Raw genomic sequence first — 19,842 nt, forward strand, 5'->3', positions numbered from 1 at the left:
TAACCATTAACGTTACATTTGGAGGAGTCAACAAGGCCTGAGATGAACGGTGCATCATTCCTGCAGTGAAACACGGAGGTGGATCACTGTGAGGTACAACGCTTCAGGGAACTTGATCCAAACTAATTTAAGGATTATTTTTTTACTAAAGCCTTTTTTTTTTTTTTTTTTTACAAAACTGGACAGTCTAATTTCCCAGTTCATTTGGTACAGAAAGCTTTTTTTTTTTTACAAAGACTGGTCATGAAATATTCAATCGTTTTTCTGGTGTAACGCAAAGGATGCTGACTACTGCACCCAAAGTCAAACGTCTTGAGACTAAAGCTCAAGACAACGTCCACTCATCTTCAATCTGTGCTTTTCATGGACTGCTCATATTCAAAGTTCTACACAGGCTACACCTTTCCAAAGTACGGCTTTCCACAATGTTCCATGGGGTGGACACAGCTTGTGGCAAAAAATTTCAAATTGATGACTGTGCTAATCTGCTAATCGTATTAACAAGCAGAAAAGTTGTCATATTTATTTCAGTACTAGCTAGGGGACTGATATTATTACATTGAAAATAAATAAACAAATAAACTATATTAATTTGGAACATGATGTAATAAAACATTGGGGGGGGGAAAATCTATCTTGGATTGAAAGGGAAAGTGGATGATTTTCATTTGGTATAGGATCCGTTTCTGGGGTATGGATGAATGCAGGAGAAGTGTCACTCATCAGCCTGGAAGCTGCACATGGGACGCACTTGGACGTTCCAACATGACAACGATCCACAGCACAAGGCCATGTTGACCTCTCACTGGCTCCAGTAGAATAAAGTGAAGGTTCTGGAGTGGCCATCTCAGTCTCCTGACCTCAATATCATGGAGCTAATACACAGTTTTAAGAACTGGGGTGTGCAAACTTTTGATCAGGGTTATTTTGTTAGTTTCAGTTGTCATTATGATTTAAAAAGAGTAAACTCAGTAGTTTGATCATAAATGGTTTCGTACAACCACTGGCTGTGAGTGGGGGGGGGGGGGGGGGGGGGGGGGGGAACACAACTTATCATGACTTTATCATTCATCATTCTCTGAAAAATTGCCAAAATTGCTAAATTAAATCATCTGCATTTTAACAGTTAAAAGACAAATTACCATGAAATAAATGTCCTCCACTTGAATACCATACAGGCTCTTTATAACATTGAAGCCACAGACATAAAATCTATATCAGCATTGTGACCCGTGTTAATCTCAAGTTTGATATAACATTCCTCTCCGAGATTTTGCATAAGGAAATCCTGGCCTGGAGGTGTCCCGGGGCAGTTTGCATAGAAGGTGCTTGTGGGAGGGATATCTGTCACAACATGGCAGAGGATATAGATTTGTTATTGATCAGGCTTATTGAGCGCTTTTCCCCTGCAGAGGTGGAGGTCAGAGGGCAGCTGACAGGCGTCCCACCGGGACCAGGAGCCCACAACAGCCAAATGCAATGTGTGCTCTCAAATATGTTTAATAACTGCAGGGCTATAGGTGCATCAGAGGGGAAAATGTGCAGCACTGAGAATGTCATTGGAAACCACTGCTTTGGTTTTACTTTTGTTCTGAGTTGAACTGGGAGAGGCACTTTCTGCTGTATTAAATAATAATTCCACAAACTTTATAAGTGCAATGATTGTAGTAGTCCAACCTGATTCACTTTGCTGTCAAACAAAACTGTACATGTGCCTGCACCATGCGTATAATTCATCCACAAGAAGAATCAGGATGTTGACGAGATACTCAGAGTTGGGTCAGCAGCTAACAGTTTATGCTTAAAGGTCCTATACCTATTTGTGAAAGAGGGAGCCAGTAAATGACATTGTTTGGTCGTGGTTTAAACTCACTCCTATAGCATTTGTAGCATTGGGATGACATTAAAAACTCACAATGGTCACTTTTGAGGGTAACTTTTACACTCAGAGTTATTGAAATGTATATAAATCATTGAAAATTGCATGCAAATATCTGGGTTTACGATTTACTAAAGTAGGACACAACACATTTCTTTCCACTACTAGAAAAAAAAATAGGTAAAGGGCTGTAGAGGTGCATTGCGGAACTTTTAATGCCAGTAAAAAACTTGATATTTGTGCTTAATTTACCTTTTCTTGACCCAATGGCTGTGTGGGTTGTTTGCATGGCCTTCGATCACGGTGGTCACAATGCTCCAAAATAAATAGTTTTGTAGGTGAGAGGATACGTTCACAATGAAAATTTATCAGAAACTCAAAAAACAATTGATCCTGGAGCATCACTGAGGCCACAGTGATAGAAAGTAAAGGCGGCGTGCCTACACTACTCATACAGCCGCTGGGTCACTAAAAATACAGTGACCTAATACATGCAAATACACACAAATTAAAAAATATATATCACACAAGTCACCCAAAGTGCTTCAAACCAGCTTTCACAGCTTGACTAGTGCAGTTTTAATAACAGCATTTATGTGAAAATGTTCCTCTTCCATTCCCGTATAAAAAAAACGAAATTAATCGTTAAATGAACGATGAAGATGTTTTGAATTCTGCTCTTAAAATTATGACTTAAAGACAGGATGTGGTGATTTGAAGCTCCAGTTGTCCATATGTAACAGAGTAAAGATTTTTCACTTATGGAACCAAGGTTAGGTTCAGTGTAGTGTCTTCAAGTTGATTTTGAGATATAGGCTCTGTGCATGTGCAATGCTTTTAATTAACTTCCTGTTGGCCAGTGTGGGGTAAAGGCAACTTCCTGTCCACATTTGAACAAAAATTGAAAATAAGATAAGATTGGTGTTTCATAAAAAATATGTAACACACTCAGTTAATTGGCAACAATAATTTGTTATCGTCAAATTAGCTTCAAGGCTAAAACAGCAACAATTATAAACACAAAATTGTTCCTGTGTAGTGTTGACATCCTGACTTCATAATATATTTTCTGGTCCGTACTGTTTAGATATATATTTATTTCAATAGGACTTTACAGGAAACAGTTGTTTGGTTGTTGCCTTATATCTAGGAAGGCATAATTTTTGCTACAAACAGTCCACAGTGCCTATTGAGTTGCATTAATGTTTAAAATATTTACACACAAGAAGCACAACATAATTACATCCTGGTCAGGCTTTCAAGAGTATTAAGAAGATAATTTCCAATACAGGGTTCTTTTCATTCTGAACATTGTGGGCTGGGTGTTAAATCAAATAGTAGTGAGTCATTTGGCTTATGCTGCTATGCTATTCCTGCATATCTTCTATAACGATTATAAAAGTCTTAAACTATTGCCACAGGGTTAAAAGTAAAACTTTGAGCATGGCAGATGGGCTCAAAGTCCTCCCAAAAAGAATGAGTGGATTGATGGTGCGTGTGGGGGTCAGAGGTGGCTCTGAAAGCGCACGTGCCAGGCTTTTGTCCTCCCCGGTCCCTGTGAATGGCCCGGGTCACCTCAGGGGGTGGGCTGCCGGGGGGTGAGTGCATTGTGGGGGTACAGCCGGTGGACCCTCCCATCTCCACGCTGAGTCAAACGCCCTGTCACCGCAGCATGAATGGACTCACTCAGTTTAATCAGGCCACACCTCTGTCAGTCACTCCGAGGGCGACCATCCAAGGCTGTGCGCTGTCACCTGCTTTGTTTGTTCGATTTGGGCAGAATTCCTGATCACAGTTATCACATAAAAAGGACCACCCCAGTTTATTATTAAATATTATTATAATTACTTTTATTATGATTTTAAAATACAAATTCTGATTAAAATTGTGTTAGGGTTTGTCAAGTCTGCAGTAAAAACACAGAATTGGGCTTTTATACCAGGCTTTCAGAGCAGCTTTTTTCAGAGTTAGAAAGGAGCACTCCTGCATCATCGGACGAGCACAGTGACTCTAAAATACACTGGAAATTTGGTCAGTTTTTCTGATATCATTTGGGCAGGTTTGGCAGCTGATGCATGGCAACCCTGTGATTATCATTAGTTACCACAGAGCTGAATGTCTTGCATCAAACTGGGAAAAATCTTGATATAAAGTCTATGGGAAAAATGAACAAGATCTCAAACCTGAAGTCCTTACCTACTGTTGCGCTGCAGAACAGATCAAGGCAAAATTCTGTGGTTTCAGTGCATTTTATGTGACAAAGGTAATGGTGCGGAATGGTGGAATTGCACATACACCATACCTTTCTTTCACTGTAATGCATTTTGTTCTTCCATTGTCTGTGAAAGCTCTTAAAGAAACATAGTTTGCCGTAGTTACTCACTCACTTACTCACTATTTGGACTTTTAATTTACCTATAACTATAATAGGCGTGTTATATAATTCAGAATCATTTTAGTGCAATAAGTGCATGTTTTTCCGACATTGCAACAAACATTTTATTGAGTGCTTCCAAAATGAACCATGATCAGCCTCTCTGCTTTCCATTGTCTTTGCACTGTCCGTAACCGTGCCAGTGTGTCCTTAACTGGAAGTAGCATGACTCAGCCCTGTGGCTTTCTCACCGTCTCCAGCTCCTATTTAGCTATTAATGAGCAGGTGAATGAACAGACTCCTACACATCTTCCATGGAGCCAAACGGCCATGACTCACAGATACATGAAGAGCTGGGTGAAATCCAGACGCACTGTTTCTGCCACAAATATGACTCACGTGCCAGAGCCGAAGCCGTGAGCACGCGGCGAGATGTAACGCGAGACAAAATTTAACCCAGCTTTCTTAATAGTTAATAAAGATATCAGCGTTACAACACCAACTTTTGGGTTTTGGTGTCCTGTAATGTGGGAAGGATTCTGTATCAGGGAAGACATGAGTGAAATAGTAATTTTACATTCTGGATTCAGTCTTTTTCATTGTTCAAACTTAAACTGTACTCTAACTCTAACTTATATGCACACATTACAAAGCATTCACTTAGGTTGTGTAAACCAGTGCTTAATTTGATCCCCCGTTTCCCCCAATTCAATTTTTTTCAGGGTAAAGGATCCGGGAAATATTTTGGATGATCAGGCAAAAAATGTATCTGATATAATGGTGCCTAATGAGAGTGCTCCGGAAAATGTTTTGGCCTGTTCCCCCCAATGTAATTGTAATTCAGAATTTAAATTTATGTTAAAGGGCCTTAGACATGGTCATGAAAATCGGAAACTTGAGTAATCAGAATATCCGCTAATCAGATCTGATGCATTTCGTAACTGACACATAATCAGTAAATTTGTAAAAAATTTTATTCAACTGTTCAATGGCAGTGCAGCTCGCGCTTTAATCAAGGACACTGGCAGCACCAGGTGGAGCTGTTTCGTAATTGCTGCCACCAGATGTGGATTTGGACCAGGACCTACAGTAGCTGAAACCCAGGAGAAGATAGAAGATCTTTATTTATATAGCGCCTTTCACAGACATAGTCACAAAGCGCTATACATTGTACATTCACTCCATACTCGGTGGTGTCAGTTTCCCTGACAGACTGACAGAAGCACTGTCGCGACTGCACCAACGGTCCCTCTGACCACCACCATACGTTAACTCACACACATCAATCCTGGCCTATTGTACATGTTTTAATGGTAGGGGAAATCCGAAGTACCCAGAGGAACCCTATGGCAGTAGTGGCAGTAGTGAGTATAAACTGACTAACTTGCATCTAGCCCCTTTAAATAAACTAGAGACGTTGTGTGTTTCCGCCGGACACATATATTCGGGGACGTAAGGCTCATAAACCGACTAAAGCTCAAACAAAAAAGTGCTGTGATGCCGATCACCCTCTCCCCAAGCCTGAAGTATCCACATCTGCTAAGTCTTTGTGAAAGATCGCACGATGTGAAGATCTCCACATGAAGTTGGTGGGGACAACTTGGCCATCTGAAATATTGATGGAGACATGTCCCCGTGGTCCCCACGAAAACTCACGTCCATGGCTGAAACCTTTTTGAGGAATCCACGTCAACGGAGCTCCGCCACCCCTCGCACCCACCGCAGCTCGACTCCGTTCAGCTACTTTACCAAGGATGCACCTTTTGGCGTGCGCAATATTACTCATATTTTTTGGGGGGGTAAGCTGGACAAGCTAAACACAAGTAATGTTGACATTCGATTTCTTGCATAGGCCTATTATTAATGTCCTTTATTATGTTTCATTATTAACCAAAGCAAAAGTCATGTTTTAAATCCTCAAATTTTCTTACCTTTATTTGTCTTTTTAGATGTGTAAGAATTTGTACGACCTGGGAGAAATCCGAGTATGCGTTTTAGACACTTAAAGGAATAGGCCACCGTTTTTACATACCAAGATATGTTCTTACCTAACCTTAGCCGAGTTCATATATACCCGTGTGGTCTTTGTCCGTGCGCTCACTTCCGTCAATAGAAGCTGCGTGACTTGTAGAGAGCTAGCAGAGAACAGTTGAAGAAGCGTGGATACCTTGAGAACAATGCCTTTTACATGCATCGTGCCGGGCTGTGATAACAGGCAGAAAGTATATAGTGTAGTAATGTTTCACAGATTTCCAACTCACCCCGGACGACGACACAGGACTCAGGACCTCGACCATGAGGTAGGAATGCGAGAGCACTTTCCGAAAATATATTTTCTGCTTGTTGCAAAAGGCTCTGTACAAGTCACGCAGCTTCTATTGACGGAAGTGAGCGGGGGAAGTCTTTAGGAGTTACTGCGCGGACGTTTTGCTCCTCGTATCATTACGCCTCACATTATAGTACCCTTTTGTATCTGCTTATAAAATCGACATGTTACATTTCTGTGTAAATATACTTCGCATGAAAACACTTCACGTAACTTTATTTAAATAGGGAACACGTGGAAGAGCTTGGTAGCTTCTATCGTGAGCTTTTTTGGAGCTATATGACATGTGGGAGAGGCTGCGTATGTGCTCCGTTTGCATGACAGAGCGCACGGACAAAGACCAGACGGGGATATATTAACTTGACAACGGTTAGGTAAGAACATATCTCGGTATGTAAAAACGGTGGCCTATTCCTTTAAATTCTCAAAGAACTCCATGCTAACCCCCAACCCAGAGCCCTACATTTGTTACTCGTAACTTACCAGGAATCCTACACCTCCCATTTGTGTGAGAAGATGCAGCCAATTGACCATCAGTTGCTCACATAAAAGATAATGGGCCAACTTAAATAAATAGTTAACGCGTTTAAAGTCATATTGAGAAATAACCTGCAATAGCTCATGAAGTATTAACATGTAGCCAGAAACTACTGCGGTCAGTTGCTTTCATGCGTAAAAGGCGCGTAAAAACCTGCGCGCTAAAAAAAAAAAAGGGGGGGGGGGGGGAAAGCGTTTGGCATTTCGCTTTGTCACAGAAGTCAGCGCAGAAATAGGCGGGGCCACCGATGTATATTTCCCAGAGGGCCTTTCTTTTTTTAATGCGAGCCGCGCTAATGCATCTCGCCCTCTGATTGGCTGCGCTCTCACTGTTGGGCTCCCTATCTTTTAAGCCATGTGTGATTTATCTGGAATTGAGGATCACGTGGAGTTGACCCGAAGGTGCAGCTGCAGTAGTGAGGGAGCAGGAGGAGGAGGAACGGGGACGGGAGGGGGGTTACCGTACCGTTACCGAACACAGTGGCCCAGGGAGAGGGAGGTCAGAGAGCAGCGAGGACGCGAGCACGCCACACATGAGCGCGGAGGACCCGAGGGCAGCAGCACCAGCAGCAGCACAATGCGTTCAAGCCGCTGGATGTGAGCTTTTTTTCCGGGCTGCTTCTCCTGGACGAGGCCGTGGAGTGGACTCGTCATGGCAGAAGGTATAGCAGTTTCTTTTTCCTTCCCCCACAGCTTCATCAAAAACTAACATTTTACGCATGCATGTTGTTTCTAACAAGTCGATACAGACTGTCGTTGTTGCAAGTTCACTTTCTTTGTCCACACATTTTATACAGACATGTTTACATTTTTTAAACGCAATCGCAACCGAAAGTCTTTTGCTGTAGTTTCTGAACGGCAAACATTATTGTTGATTTGGCCTCCACGATAACAAAGTAATGACATTTGCTTTATGTCTTTGAAGTCTATGAATTCTTGAATAGCTTCTTTACCCCTGCCTTAAACCGAGCGCATTTTGTCAAGTTTGGCTTTACCCAAATCTAATTAATCAAATCAAATTAATTGTGAAGAAAGCGCAACAGAAGAGCGACGAAAATGTGACAAAAAAAGCAATGAAAAAGCAACGAATTCCACCAAAAACATAAACAAAAAGAGACAAAAAAGCTAAAAAAATAAAAAATGTGATCACTTTTGTGGGTCTTAGCTTTCAAATGAGGCGTTGCGTTGTTGCTCTCCAGTCGAGAAGCTTTTAGATTTGGGTAAAGCCGAACTGGAGACCATGCGCTTGGTTAAGGTGGGGGGACAAATTAAGGATGAAAGTCCGGCGTCCACTGTATTATTTTTGCAGTCGCTTAGTTTTGCACCTACTTCCGTAGCTGCTCGTAAAGGGCACTAGACCATCCCGGCGCAACTTGAGAAGCTTTGAAAAGACCGGCAGCTTTTGGTAAGCCCCGGGCACACCGGGTTTGGGACGCCCAGTGTCGTTTGTGCGCGTGTGTGTCACCCTGCTCCACACACACTAAACTCCACGCCTCTGACTGCCCTGTCCCCATCTCCATAGTGACCCTGTGTGTGTGTGTGTGTGTCCCTTATCCCGCGTGTGAGCAGGAGGCAGTGCGCAGAGCGACGAAGAGGAGGCCGTCCAAGTGTCCCGGGGCAGCGGCGTGTGCAAGTGGTTCAACGTGCGCATGGGCTTCGGCTTCCTGTCCATGAACTGCCGGGATGGAGCCACGGTGGAGCCGCCCGTGGATGTGTTCGTGCACCAGGTGAGAGCCAGAACTGGACACGTAGACGCGCCGCGATTAAGACCTCGGGTTACATTGGCTTAATCCTGACACCTCTTAGCTCCTCGGTGCGTAAAACGGACACCTTTTTGGGAGCCATTATGCTACAGATGAATTGTCAAAAGGCCTTTAGTGTTTTAATGGGCTAAAGCGATGCAGTAGAAATGAGCAGGTGCAACTGCTGTGGGCTTTCAAGATGACTGGATCCAGCTCCTAGTCCCGGGTGTTGCGTTGTCACATTTTCTGAAAACAATACAAGGTGTCTCTGCAGCCGCACCGCTTTGTGAAAGCCTGATCCTGTTGCATCTTGGAAGATAAGAAGAGCACCCTGATGGGAGACTGTGTGAATGCGGTGCAAGTGAGTGGCGTAGATTGGCAGTCTCTCTTCCATCAGTCTATCCCGGGCAGCAGTGGCTTGTTTGAGTGAATGAATGGGTGGCACGGTGGCGCAGAAGGTAGCGCTCTCACGGACTGTCTTGGGTTCCATACCAGACCTGATGGGGTCTAAATGTGTTTTTCGAGTTCGCGTGTTCACCCTGTGTCTGCGCATAGGATCCTCTATGGGGCCAGGAGAAAGAGTTTCTGAATGTCAGTGGTGCAGTAAAAGCAGTAAATAAGATGTTAATATCATGTTGGTAACCAGTGAAACTTTTCCATCTTACGCAAAGGTTAGCTGGCATTTGCGATTATGTGATATTTTGTGATTTTGTCCAAGTTCATATGACCATAGAGAAAACTGTCGCTCAGGGCTGAGAACGTTTTCCCCACACATGCTGATGTCATGCAGTTCTTCTCTGTCCTTTTAAAGGCCAGGCTCTCATAACAGACTGAGACATTGTTTTAAGTTATAACATGTGGAAAAACGGATGTTTGTGTACACGAGCTTTGTGGTTGTAGCTTGTTGAAAAAGAGATAGAGAGTAAAGTTCAGATATCCAAGACCTCTTCCTGTTCTCGAGTCATTGAAATGTCAGGAGCCCACCCAGACCTGATCATAGCAAGAATGGGCAAAATGTGTTCTTTGTTTGTGATGGGTTTCAAATACTTGGAACTATGAAAAGCAATGTGCTGTGTGGACCATGGAAAACATGAATGAAATGAAAAATGAAAGTAGTGAAATGTGTAAATGAGAAGTTTCAGGAACACTTGTAGATTGATGTGATGAATTGGGGGGGGGGGGGGGGGGGGAACAGGCCAAACCAATTACAGGAATACTCTCATTAAACACCATTATATCACCACACATCTTTGCCGGGTCCTCCAAAAATAGTTCCCAGATCCTGAGATATGGGGATTGCGTCCTCCCAAACAAATGAAGGATCAAATTAAGCACTGGTTAAAAATTAACATTGCATTTTGCACTGTTGAAAAGCTGATATAGTTGTAATGTCATTGAATTTTTTTTTTTTTTTTTTACTATTTATTTTCATCTTTTTTCTTCTTAACAATAAACAGAGAAAAACAAAAAAAACAAACAAAAACAAAAAAAAAAAGAAAAATTGATTTTTTTTTTTAATGGAAAGTGTTAAAAGTCACTTAAAAAAATCTTACACCACAAACCAGACTGCCTTAATAGTAGGGCAGGATGATATGGCCTAAAATCTATATCACGATATAAAAAATAAATATCCCGATAACGATATTTTTGACGATTTAATTGACAATGGCCAAATTGCTTCAAAATCCCAGCCTTACTCCTATTGGGAAGAATAATGAATTGAATTGAATCCACTTAAGCAGTTTACATCCTTCATTTCATTTTACTTTTTATGCACCTGTCCTAAATTATATTGTCTCCACAACGATATAAAAAATTACGATGACATCAAAAAATTATTTCGCGATAACGATATGCGATGCGATGTGGCCCACCCCCACTTAATAGCCTAGTCATTTACATTTGACTACATTCAATGCACCGGCTGCAGAGGATGTTTCTTGAGTTTTGCTAAAGCCCATGGTTGGAATTGCGTTATGCTGTACTCAAGAAGGAACGACCCAAATCCAGGATCAATCAAAGAACAAAGTAAACTTCTGTTAACCACATCTATTGCAAAACTGAACCTCATCACGTTTGGGGAATATAGTATAACTGCTTTGCCTGTAACGTGGTTTCCCTATAGCGACCACCACGGTCCCATCTCACTATGAAACCGCCTCCTGCCCGAGTCATTTAGACCCACAACAAAGTCCCATGGCCTGCATTAAGTTCATAACATCCATCCAACACAGGAAGAGTGCTCAAAACCCACACAGACCGCCACAACCGACGCTCTTAAAAGGCTTCGCTGATTCATTGCAGAGTGTGTAATAATATTTAGTTGAATAAACATCGTAGTTGATTTAATTCGGAATTGCGGTCAACCATAGGAAGATGGTTTATTGAAGCGACCAAGCAGTGTGTAAAAAGATGGCTCATACTGTCAATTTTTACCAAGCAACGGAAGAGTAGGCTGATTGTTCTTAAACACTGGGCTTCTTTAGGTGGTGCCATGTGTCAGACTCTAAGTCATTTTAATCGCAAATAGTTCAATTAAAGCTTCTGTATTGCATTTAAATTAGTTTTTGTTGTTTTAAAGTTTATTTAGACAGAATCTGACCCAGTTATTATCCATTATACAAGATTTTAAGACTTCTTTGACCTAGTTCGGGACTGATTTAATGTTGATCTCGGCCTAATGGTACTTGGAAGGTCAAATATTTTCTGGAGTGGCACTTGTCATAGAAGGTTTGAGGACTGTTCTCGGAAAACGTTTGGTAATGGGTTGGGTTCACATTCAATAATAAACAAAATGTTCATTTCCATTACTTTAACAAATGCTGAATTATGAATATATTTTTCTACGGAAAAAGATAGAGACATGGAGAGGAGCAAAGTGGTTCAACAGCCCATAAATACTTAAACGGACAATGCTAACTATGAAGCTAACGTTAGCTTCATGCTACATATGCTAATGTTGGCTACAAGTGCTGTTTTTTTCACTTCTATTGAACAATTTGCTGCGAAAAAACATCCATATTAACCTGATTTTGGCTTGACTTTATTGGTGTGTGATAGATATGTTTATTGTTCGCCAGAAACCGTCCAAAAAGAGTGAAAAATATTGAGGTTTGAGGAATGAGACATAGCCTAGCTTGCGTTGCAGCTGTTTTTTTTTTACCTGGTGAACGGTTCATATCAGTGTTCAGTTAAAGGACTAATACGGCAACGTTGTCAACTTATCAACTAATATAATAATATAACGATTTCTTGTACATTTTCTCTGTGGAAAAAGATTGTCTCTTGTTTGATGCCCCTTTTCTCTTGTCCCAGAGCAAACTGCACATGGAGGGTTTCCGCAGCCTGAGAGAGGGCGAGCCGGTGGAGTTTACGTTTAAAAAGTCCTCCAAAGGCCTGGAGTCCCTCCGGGTCACGGGGCCCGACGGAGCCCCCTGCCTGGGGAGTGACCGCAGATCCAAGGGCAACCAGAAACGACGATCCAAGACTGACAGGTGGGTGCAAATGAAGACAGAAACGCCCCGCAGATTTGAATACAAAGTAAGAGTCGGGAAGCGAAGTGTAGAAGTATAGTCCAGATTGAGATGGACAGGCACAAAAGTGGAAGAGTGAATACATGCTTAGAGGGATGCTGCCAGGAAACAGGAAGAGGAAGGCGAAAGAGGCCGTGGAGTTTGTGCTCTTCATAAACGATGCGCTGGTCTGTGCCAGAATGGGACCACTCACTTTACTCAGCCTGAAAGTTTGCAGCGGTTACATCTTTGACTCTTCATTAGCATCTCTGAAATGGGCATTGGGTCGAATCAATATGTCAATACTCTGTTTGTTTTCCTCGGGCTCGGCCGTTTAACAAGCTCTGGGCTCTTCCCTCCCCCCCCCCCCAGTGTGTTGGTGTGTGTGTGTGGAAACGGCTCATCTTGATCAGCTTCCCTCACAATTGTGATTCAGATTCAGCTTCGGCATTTTTGTTTCCATTTTGAAACACAGCAACAAAAAAACTGAACATTTTAGTCAAGTCTAGTTGTGTCAAATCAGCAACAATATACAATGTATTTTTTTTAAATAGCTTTTTCACCCCCACCATTTGCTCAAGCTTATCATTAACCTCATCAAAACTTACCGGAAAAAGGCTTGAAAATTGTGACAAAAACTAGATGAAGCGATGAAAAAGCGACCAACATGCGATTAACTCAATAAAAAGCAACAAAAAAAATGACAAAATGAGGATGAGAACCCAAGAAAAAGGAGACAAAAGTGAGAATCAAAACACACCAAAAGAGCTACAAGAAAGCGACGAAAGAAGAGACAAAAAAGGAGACGAAAATGAGCCAAAAACAGGGTTGAAAACGCAAGGAAAAAGATCCGCTGAGATCAATTGTATGGGTCTTATCTTTCATATGAGGCACTGGCCTATAGGCTGTAAGAAACATTTTGATTTGGGTAAAGCTGAATTGGAGGAAATGTGCTCGGTTAAGGCGGGGGTTAAACCAGTTAGGATACTAGTTTTCTCTGGGACTGTTTTTTACAATAGGGATTGCAATTGCAAGTAGATTTGTGATTTGTTCTGAAAAAACATTGTTTTACAGATAAAGGTCTTTTTATTGTCCGTAGTTTTTATTGTTTATAGTTGCAGCACATGCTCTTCGCTCTTTACAACCCTCTGACATTATTATTTAACTTTGTTTGCAATCTGTCACACAGCCATCTTTAAGTATTTGATGCCGTTTGATGGTTAAAGAGTTTTGTGCGTCTTTGGTCCACTGACTTTTTCCGTTTCCCTCACACCACACACTTCTGTTTTGGATCTTAAAATGTTGGATCTGTGAGGGGGAAAAAGGCAGATCCTATCCATCTAATAAATACCAGATGTACGTGCCGGGGCCATGGGTGAGAGGTCAGCGCTGCCATGGCAACATCAGGGCGCGGTGCGTAAATGAGGTGAGGGAGAGGAGGGGGGGGGTCAGGGATCAGAGGTCGCTCAGTGTAGTGGGTCAAACAAAAGGAGCTCTATACCTTTCTGCCCCGATCGATACTGACCATCACTGACCACTGCAGAGGGGAGAGGGGGCAGGGCAGGAGAGGCCAGGGGGGGGATACGCAGAAGAATCATACTTTATACAATTTGCTGAGGTTTAGGTTTTTTTAGGGACATGCATTTGGGGATGTGAATGTTTGAGTCAATGTGAAGAAATCTCTTTAGGGGGGAACCCCACATGTATCATAATTCAATATATAACCTTTTTAAAAAACGTGGCTTATAACAATTCAACAATGCTTTTAATCTCTTCACCCCCACCTTAACCGAGGACGTTTTCTACAGTTTGACTTTACCCAAATCAGCTTCTTGAAGAAAGCGTCAACAAAAGCAAGGATGAAAACGCAACAAAAATGTGATCAAAGAGCGAAAGATAAGGAACAAAAAAGAAGGAACAAAAGAGCGACAAAAATGTGCCAGAAAAGCAACAATACAACAAAAAAGTGACACAAATGCAGTGACAACACGACAAAAAAGTAAAGATTTTTTAGGAAAATTAATAAAGATCTAATTTGAGCTGTGATTAAAACTCTAGTGCAGGTATTGGCCAACCTTTTGACCAATGGGCCACATTGTACACTCTCCATGGGGGGCTGGGGCTATCTCAGAAATATAAATGTAGTCTTTTATTGCTTTTAACTACATTAAAATAAAACGACAACAAAAATGGCAGCAGTAATATAATATCTTTGATTCGATGAGAGCCAGTGTTTGTAGTGGATTTTCTAAGAACTGATCTTTGTGGCTGGATTAAAAAGCTAAATGGGCCTCATGCTCTAGAGCAGTGGTTCTCATCTGGTCTGGTGTTGGGACCATCACCATAAAATCACAGGCCACGACCCAAAACGGAACACTATTAGTTTTACGTAATGTAAAATGTGTTATTGTTATTTGTAAAAAAAATATTGTTTAATAAGCCTAAAAGCTGAAATCATGATACAAATAATGAAATGTAGATATTTTTGTTTTCTGGGAAAGGGTTGGGAGACCCACGAGTTGAGAAACACTGTTCTAGTGGATATAATGTTCGATGATTTCACAACACCCTTGATGTATTGTACCTCCAACATTCAGTACAATATAATGTGCCCTGTAACAATGTGTGATCATTTGTACCTATCAATAAAGTATACCTTAACTGAGGGGTTCGCAAACTTTTTAGGCTGTTACCCCAAAATTTGACACGTAGACAACTCTGGACCCCCACGGTATAAAGATATTGCCTCTTATGCTGCTTTAGTTTTGAATATTTACATTTATTTTACAAAAGGTAGGTATCACTTTATTTTACACTACCTTGATACACTGTACCTAACTAAATTTAGTACAATGTAATGTGCTCTGTAACAATCTGGAATAACTTGTACACAATGGAATAACTTGTACTAGTACTTTGTAAGTACATAATGTAATAGGACACCAGACCCTTAAGGTTAGGGCTTAAGGTTAGAGTTAGAGTCTTATTACATTATGTACCTACAAACTACAAATACATATTATTCCATTGTGTATCTAACCCATAGATACAACTTATTACACATTGTTACACTGAGCACATTAAATTGCACTCAATTTGGTTAGGTACAATGTGTCAAGGGTAGTGTAAAATAAAGTGTTACCAAAAAACAGCATTTTTCGCTTTATTTCATTTTGAAATCGTCTGGGGACCCCACCCTTGCGACTCCTAAGGGGTCCTGAGCCCCACTTTGGGAACCACTGCCTTAACCTCATAAGTGGCATTCACAATGGAATAATGTGTATTAGTAGTTTGGAGGTACATAATATAATAAGATAAGACCTTAACTCTCACCCTAAGCCATATTACATTATGTACCTCCAAACTACTTTTACACATTATTCCATGGTGTACTTATACCATTGGTACAAGTTATTACAGATTACATTGTACTAATCTGGGCAGGTACAATGTATCAAGGGTAGTGTAAGATAAGAAGAAGTGTAACCTAATGTGCTATAGACGTAAGGTTAGTTATAAAATTGTGACTTGATTAAGGCTGCAACGACGCGTCGACGTCGTCGACGTCGTCGATTACGTAAATACGTCGACGCCGTTTTTGTGCGTCGACGCGTCACTTGTTTACATTTCACTTCCAGCGTGGCTGCGCGTAATGCAGACGCTGCGAGCGCGGGGGGGAAAAGCATGCCAAAAGTCGTCAAAAGTGTTGGAGTATTTCCAGAAACGGCCTAATAATGTTGTTGTTTGCACACTGTGTCGAGCGGAAATGTCATATCACAGCAGCACAACTAACCTGGCTAACGCCAGACTGCTGTGCGCGCTCCAATCATTTCGAACTGCAGCATCACTTGTGGTTTCAGTCTGGCGTTAGCCAGGCTACAGCACAACGGCTATGAACGAACATGTGAAACGAAAACACCCGCGGCTGCAAGGGCCCCGTATCTCAGTCAAACTACGGTGTTGTTTCACAGATTAATCAACGCGTTGTTACGGGGACAGGCTCTGACAACGCGCACGCACTCTCCGCCTACTTCGCCGCATATAAAACCAAAACGGCTGAGTGCTGAAGTGAATGAGCAGGAGAGACCGACCGCCTTCCCCGTCTCTCCCAACACGCGAGTAGGCTACTTCTCCGCTCGTGTCCCGCTCGGCTGTCCGTCTCCCGGTTCTCGTTTCGCCTCATGCGCGGCTGCATCATGTCACCCGTGTCCCGGGCGCAGCTCTCATGTTTTCTCTGCGCGGACTCGGGGCATCGGCTAAACACTCATTTAAACTCTCTACTTGTTGTGTCTGGCGGAGAATCAGGACAGTAGTTTGATGAATATACGAGAGTAAAGCCGTGTCTGTGGCCTTTTTGTCTCAAAGAGGAGTTGAATCCATACGAGCACAGTAACTTACAGTAACTCTGGTTCTCTGAATGTGCACAGTCTATAACGAGTTGGGCAACTCACAGGCTAATTCTCCGTGGTCAGACAGAAATAACCGTCAGGTGAAGGTTTCAGTTAGTTTAAAATCAGCGGTTCCCAAAGTGTGGGTCAGGGCCAGAAGTGAGAGAATGGGCCCATTTGCCTTTTTCCATTTTAAAAAGTGGGGAAAATAGACTAGTAGTAAATAAATAAATAAAAGCCATGCCATTTGGAAACATCAATGTTTTTTTCTTCATTTTAAATGAAAAAATAATCGGTAACATGAAAAATAATCGATAGATTAATCGAAAAAATAATCGATAGATTAATCGATTAATCGAAAAAATAATCGATAGATTAATCGATAGAAAAATAATCGTTAGTTGCAGCCTTAGACTTGATATGTGGCTGGTTGGTGTGAGGAAGGGCATCCAGCTTAAAAGCCCTGCCAGATCCCTGAGTAGATGCACTTTTTGCCATGTTGAAAAACATAATTTTAAATTGACTGCAGTTGTTCCAAAGGATTAATAGTTCAAGACCGAAACCTTTCCATGCTCAGATTGAAATAGTCTTGAGGTTTTGTTTTTGGTTTTTGCTCGGTCTGTCCCAGGTCTGTCCCAGGTCTGTCCCAGGTCTGTCCCAGGTCTGTCCCAGGTCTGTCCCAGGTCTGTCCCAGGTCTGCTCTGCTGGACCTGCACCGGCTCATCATCCCAGCCTTAGTTACACACAGCAGATATTTGGGCCTGGGGAATGGTTTCATTGCCTGCCCCTCATTTTTCACACACAAATCAAATGTTTATGACCCACCGAAAGCTTCATTTCCGTGCGTGTTTTGCAGCGGGGGGAGGGGGGGGGGAGGTGGGGGGGGGGAGGTCATCGAGGGGGAAGCCAACTGGATCGCCCATAAAATCAATAGCATGTGCGCGCGGCCTGTTTTAAATGGCCGCACTCTCTCCCCCTGTGCCCTCCACCTCCGTGAATTCACAAATAGGATTTCACTTAGCGCACAATTGTTAGCGTAACTAGCGATCGAGCTGCAATGGATTCAGCGATAACAATGGCCATTCAGCACTGTGCACTCAATTACACTTTACACGTTCGTAAAGTCGGACAAAGTGAACTGGTTGGAAGGGAAAGTGTATTCGATTGTACATGTATGTTTGGAATCCAATACCAAATGTAATTAAAGTTAAACAAGTTCAGGAAGAAAATCCCCAAAATCTCCACAGACTGTTCGGAAAACGTAATGATTAGCTGCCGTCGTACTTTTAAACTCTTTGCATAAATTGTTTTCAGAAAAGTTTATGTTGTTTATGTAATTATGATATGAGGCTGACGACACGATACCACGTCCCAAACGAACATATTGTAAGAGGAAATTTTTGTTTTTCGATTTGTGTGTAAATATTTGTGAGCTCCAGTCAATCACAACTAGAGAGATGAGGGCTGCCTTTTCACAGCTGCTCCTCACCCACAGAGGGATTAGCTCGTAAACGCTAGCACATGGCGCCCTCATGTGGTATAAAAAAGAACAACACTATTTTGTAAAAGGTCCTTTTCAAATTGACTTTTTCCTAAAAATGTTTCTAGTATTGTTTCCATTGTTAAGCGTCTTTGAGTGTCCAAAAAGGCGCTGTATAAGTTTGATGCATTATTATTATTATTACTAAAAATGCCCAAATTTCCACATATTTTTGCCGACAAAAGCGGAGTAATGGGTGGAGCCTGGTTTAAATGTATGGTTTTATTTTGGTGACATATTTGTTATTAAGACTTTTTCCAACCCAGTCCACTTTATTTGTATAGCACATTTAAACAACAAAACGTTTCCAAACTGCCGCACATAAGGTCCTAAAAACTATAAATAAGAATGAAACAGATTAAAACAAATACATAGAAATAAAGACAGATATAAAAAGCAATCAAATCAAATCAAAGACACAGAGGACCCCACAATTCACGGAAAGGATTTTGGATATCTTGTTTAGTTTCAAAATAAATCGGTTTAGGAATTAGATATGCAAAAATCCCTCTGAAAAACTCTTCAAAATATTAAGTCTGAGACTGGACAGACAGGAGCTACTGATGTGGAGATACTGTCACCACAGTGTGAGAAAAATGACAATTTTCCATATGAACCTATGGATAAACATTGAGTCCATGCAATAATTGAACATGTTATTGTAAAGATTGAGATATTTTGTTTGTTTGTCTATTGCTAAGAACAAATTGGCCCAAAACCTGAAAATGTAGTTTCTAGCCTGTAGTGAAAAAAGTTAATGATTTCACAATGAGAATTTTGTGTTAAGGCTATAGACCAATTGTTGCGTCATATAGGTTTTTCAGATATTGTTGCTTCAAATATTTCTGTATTTTTTCCTTTAGACATCTGAAAGCTACGGTTGAAGCATTTAGATTAATTCATTAATTACAAATATATATATATATTTTCAGTGCTATTGTCAGGGAAAGCCTTCGCAAACTAGGAATCTCCCTTGCTTCAGTGAAACTTGAAACATAGATGAATAATCCACTCAAATGTCTTAACTCGAAACCTCACACAAGCGCATCCCGAGTACATTTATGTCAGCGCTGTCCTGCCTTTGCAGATGCTACAACTGCGGCTCCCCGGGTCACCACGCGAAGGAGTGTCAGCTTCCCCCCCAGCCCAAGAAGTGCCATTTCTGCCAGAGCCTGTCGCACATGGTGGCGTCCTGTCCGCTCAAAGCACAGCAGAGGGCCGCGCTGGACACTCAGGGAGGGGCCGTCGCCATGGAGACGGAGGGAGAGCCAAGCCAAGGCATGGACACCGAGATGACCGACTGACCCCTCGCCGGGACAGTTTGACCGGGACAGTAGGCGGGAGTGGGCTAAGCAGTGGTTAGTTTGGGAAGGCCGTTTCTCAATTGCGATGATACTTCACGGAAAAATCACAAACTCACCGATTTGCAAAAGACACAAATAACTAAAACCGAAGTCTGGGAGAAAGATCAGTGCAATTGAGAAACAAAGCGAGCCATGTTTCAGGATTTTAAAGGCACAGAATAGTACGGGTATCCACAGATG

General features: G+C 41.8%; 1 protein-coding gene across 1 annotated transcript; it reads left to right on the top strand.

Moving 5' to 3' along the window:
* Positions 1 to 7,768: 7,768 nt before the first annotated feature.
* On the top strand, positions 7,769 to 19,602 carry LOC306973395 (protein lin-28 homolog A-like; the record flags this gene model as incomplete). Its single annotated transcript, XM_079570321.1, has 4 exons — positions 7,769 to 7,778; positions 8,686 to 8,843; positions 12,174 to 12,352; positions 19,386 to 19,602. The coding sequence occupies 4 exons, from the start codon at positions 7,769 to 7,771 to the stop codon at positions 19,600 to 19,602; spliced, it is 564 nt and encodes a 187-aa protein (XP_079426447.1).
* Between the last annotated feature and the right edge of the window lie 240 nt (positions 19,603 to 19,842).

This window comes from Gobius niger (genome assembly GCF_951799975.1).
Source record: "Gobius niger genome assembly, chromosome: 14".
In the NCBI taxonomy this organism is placed as follows: Eukaryota; Metazoa; Chordata; class Actinopteri; order Gobiiformes; family Gobiidae; genus Gobius; species Gobius niger.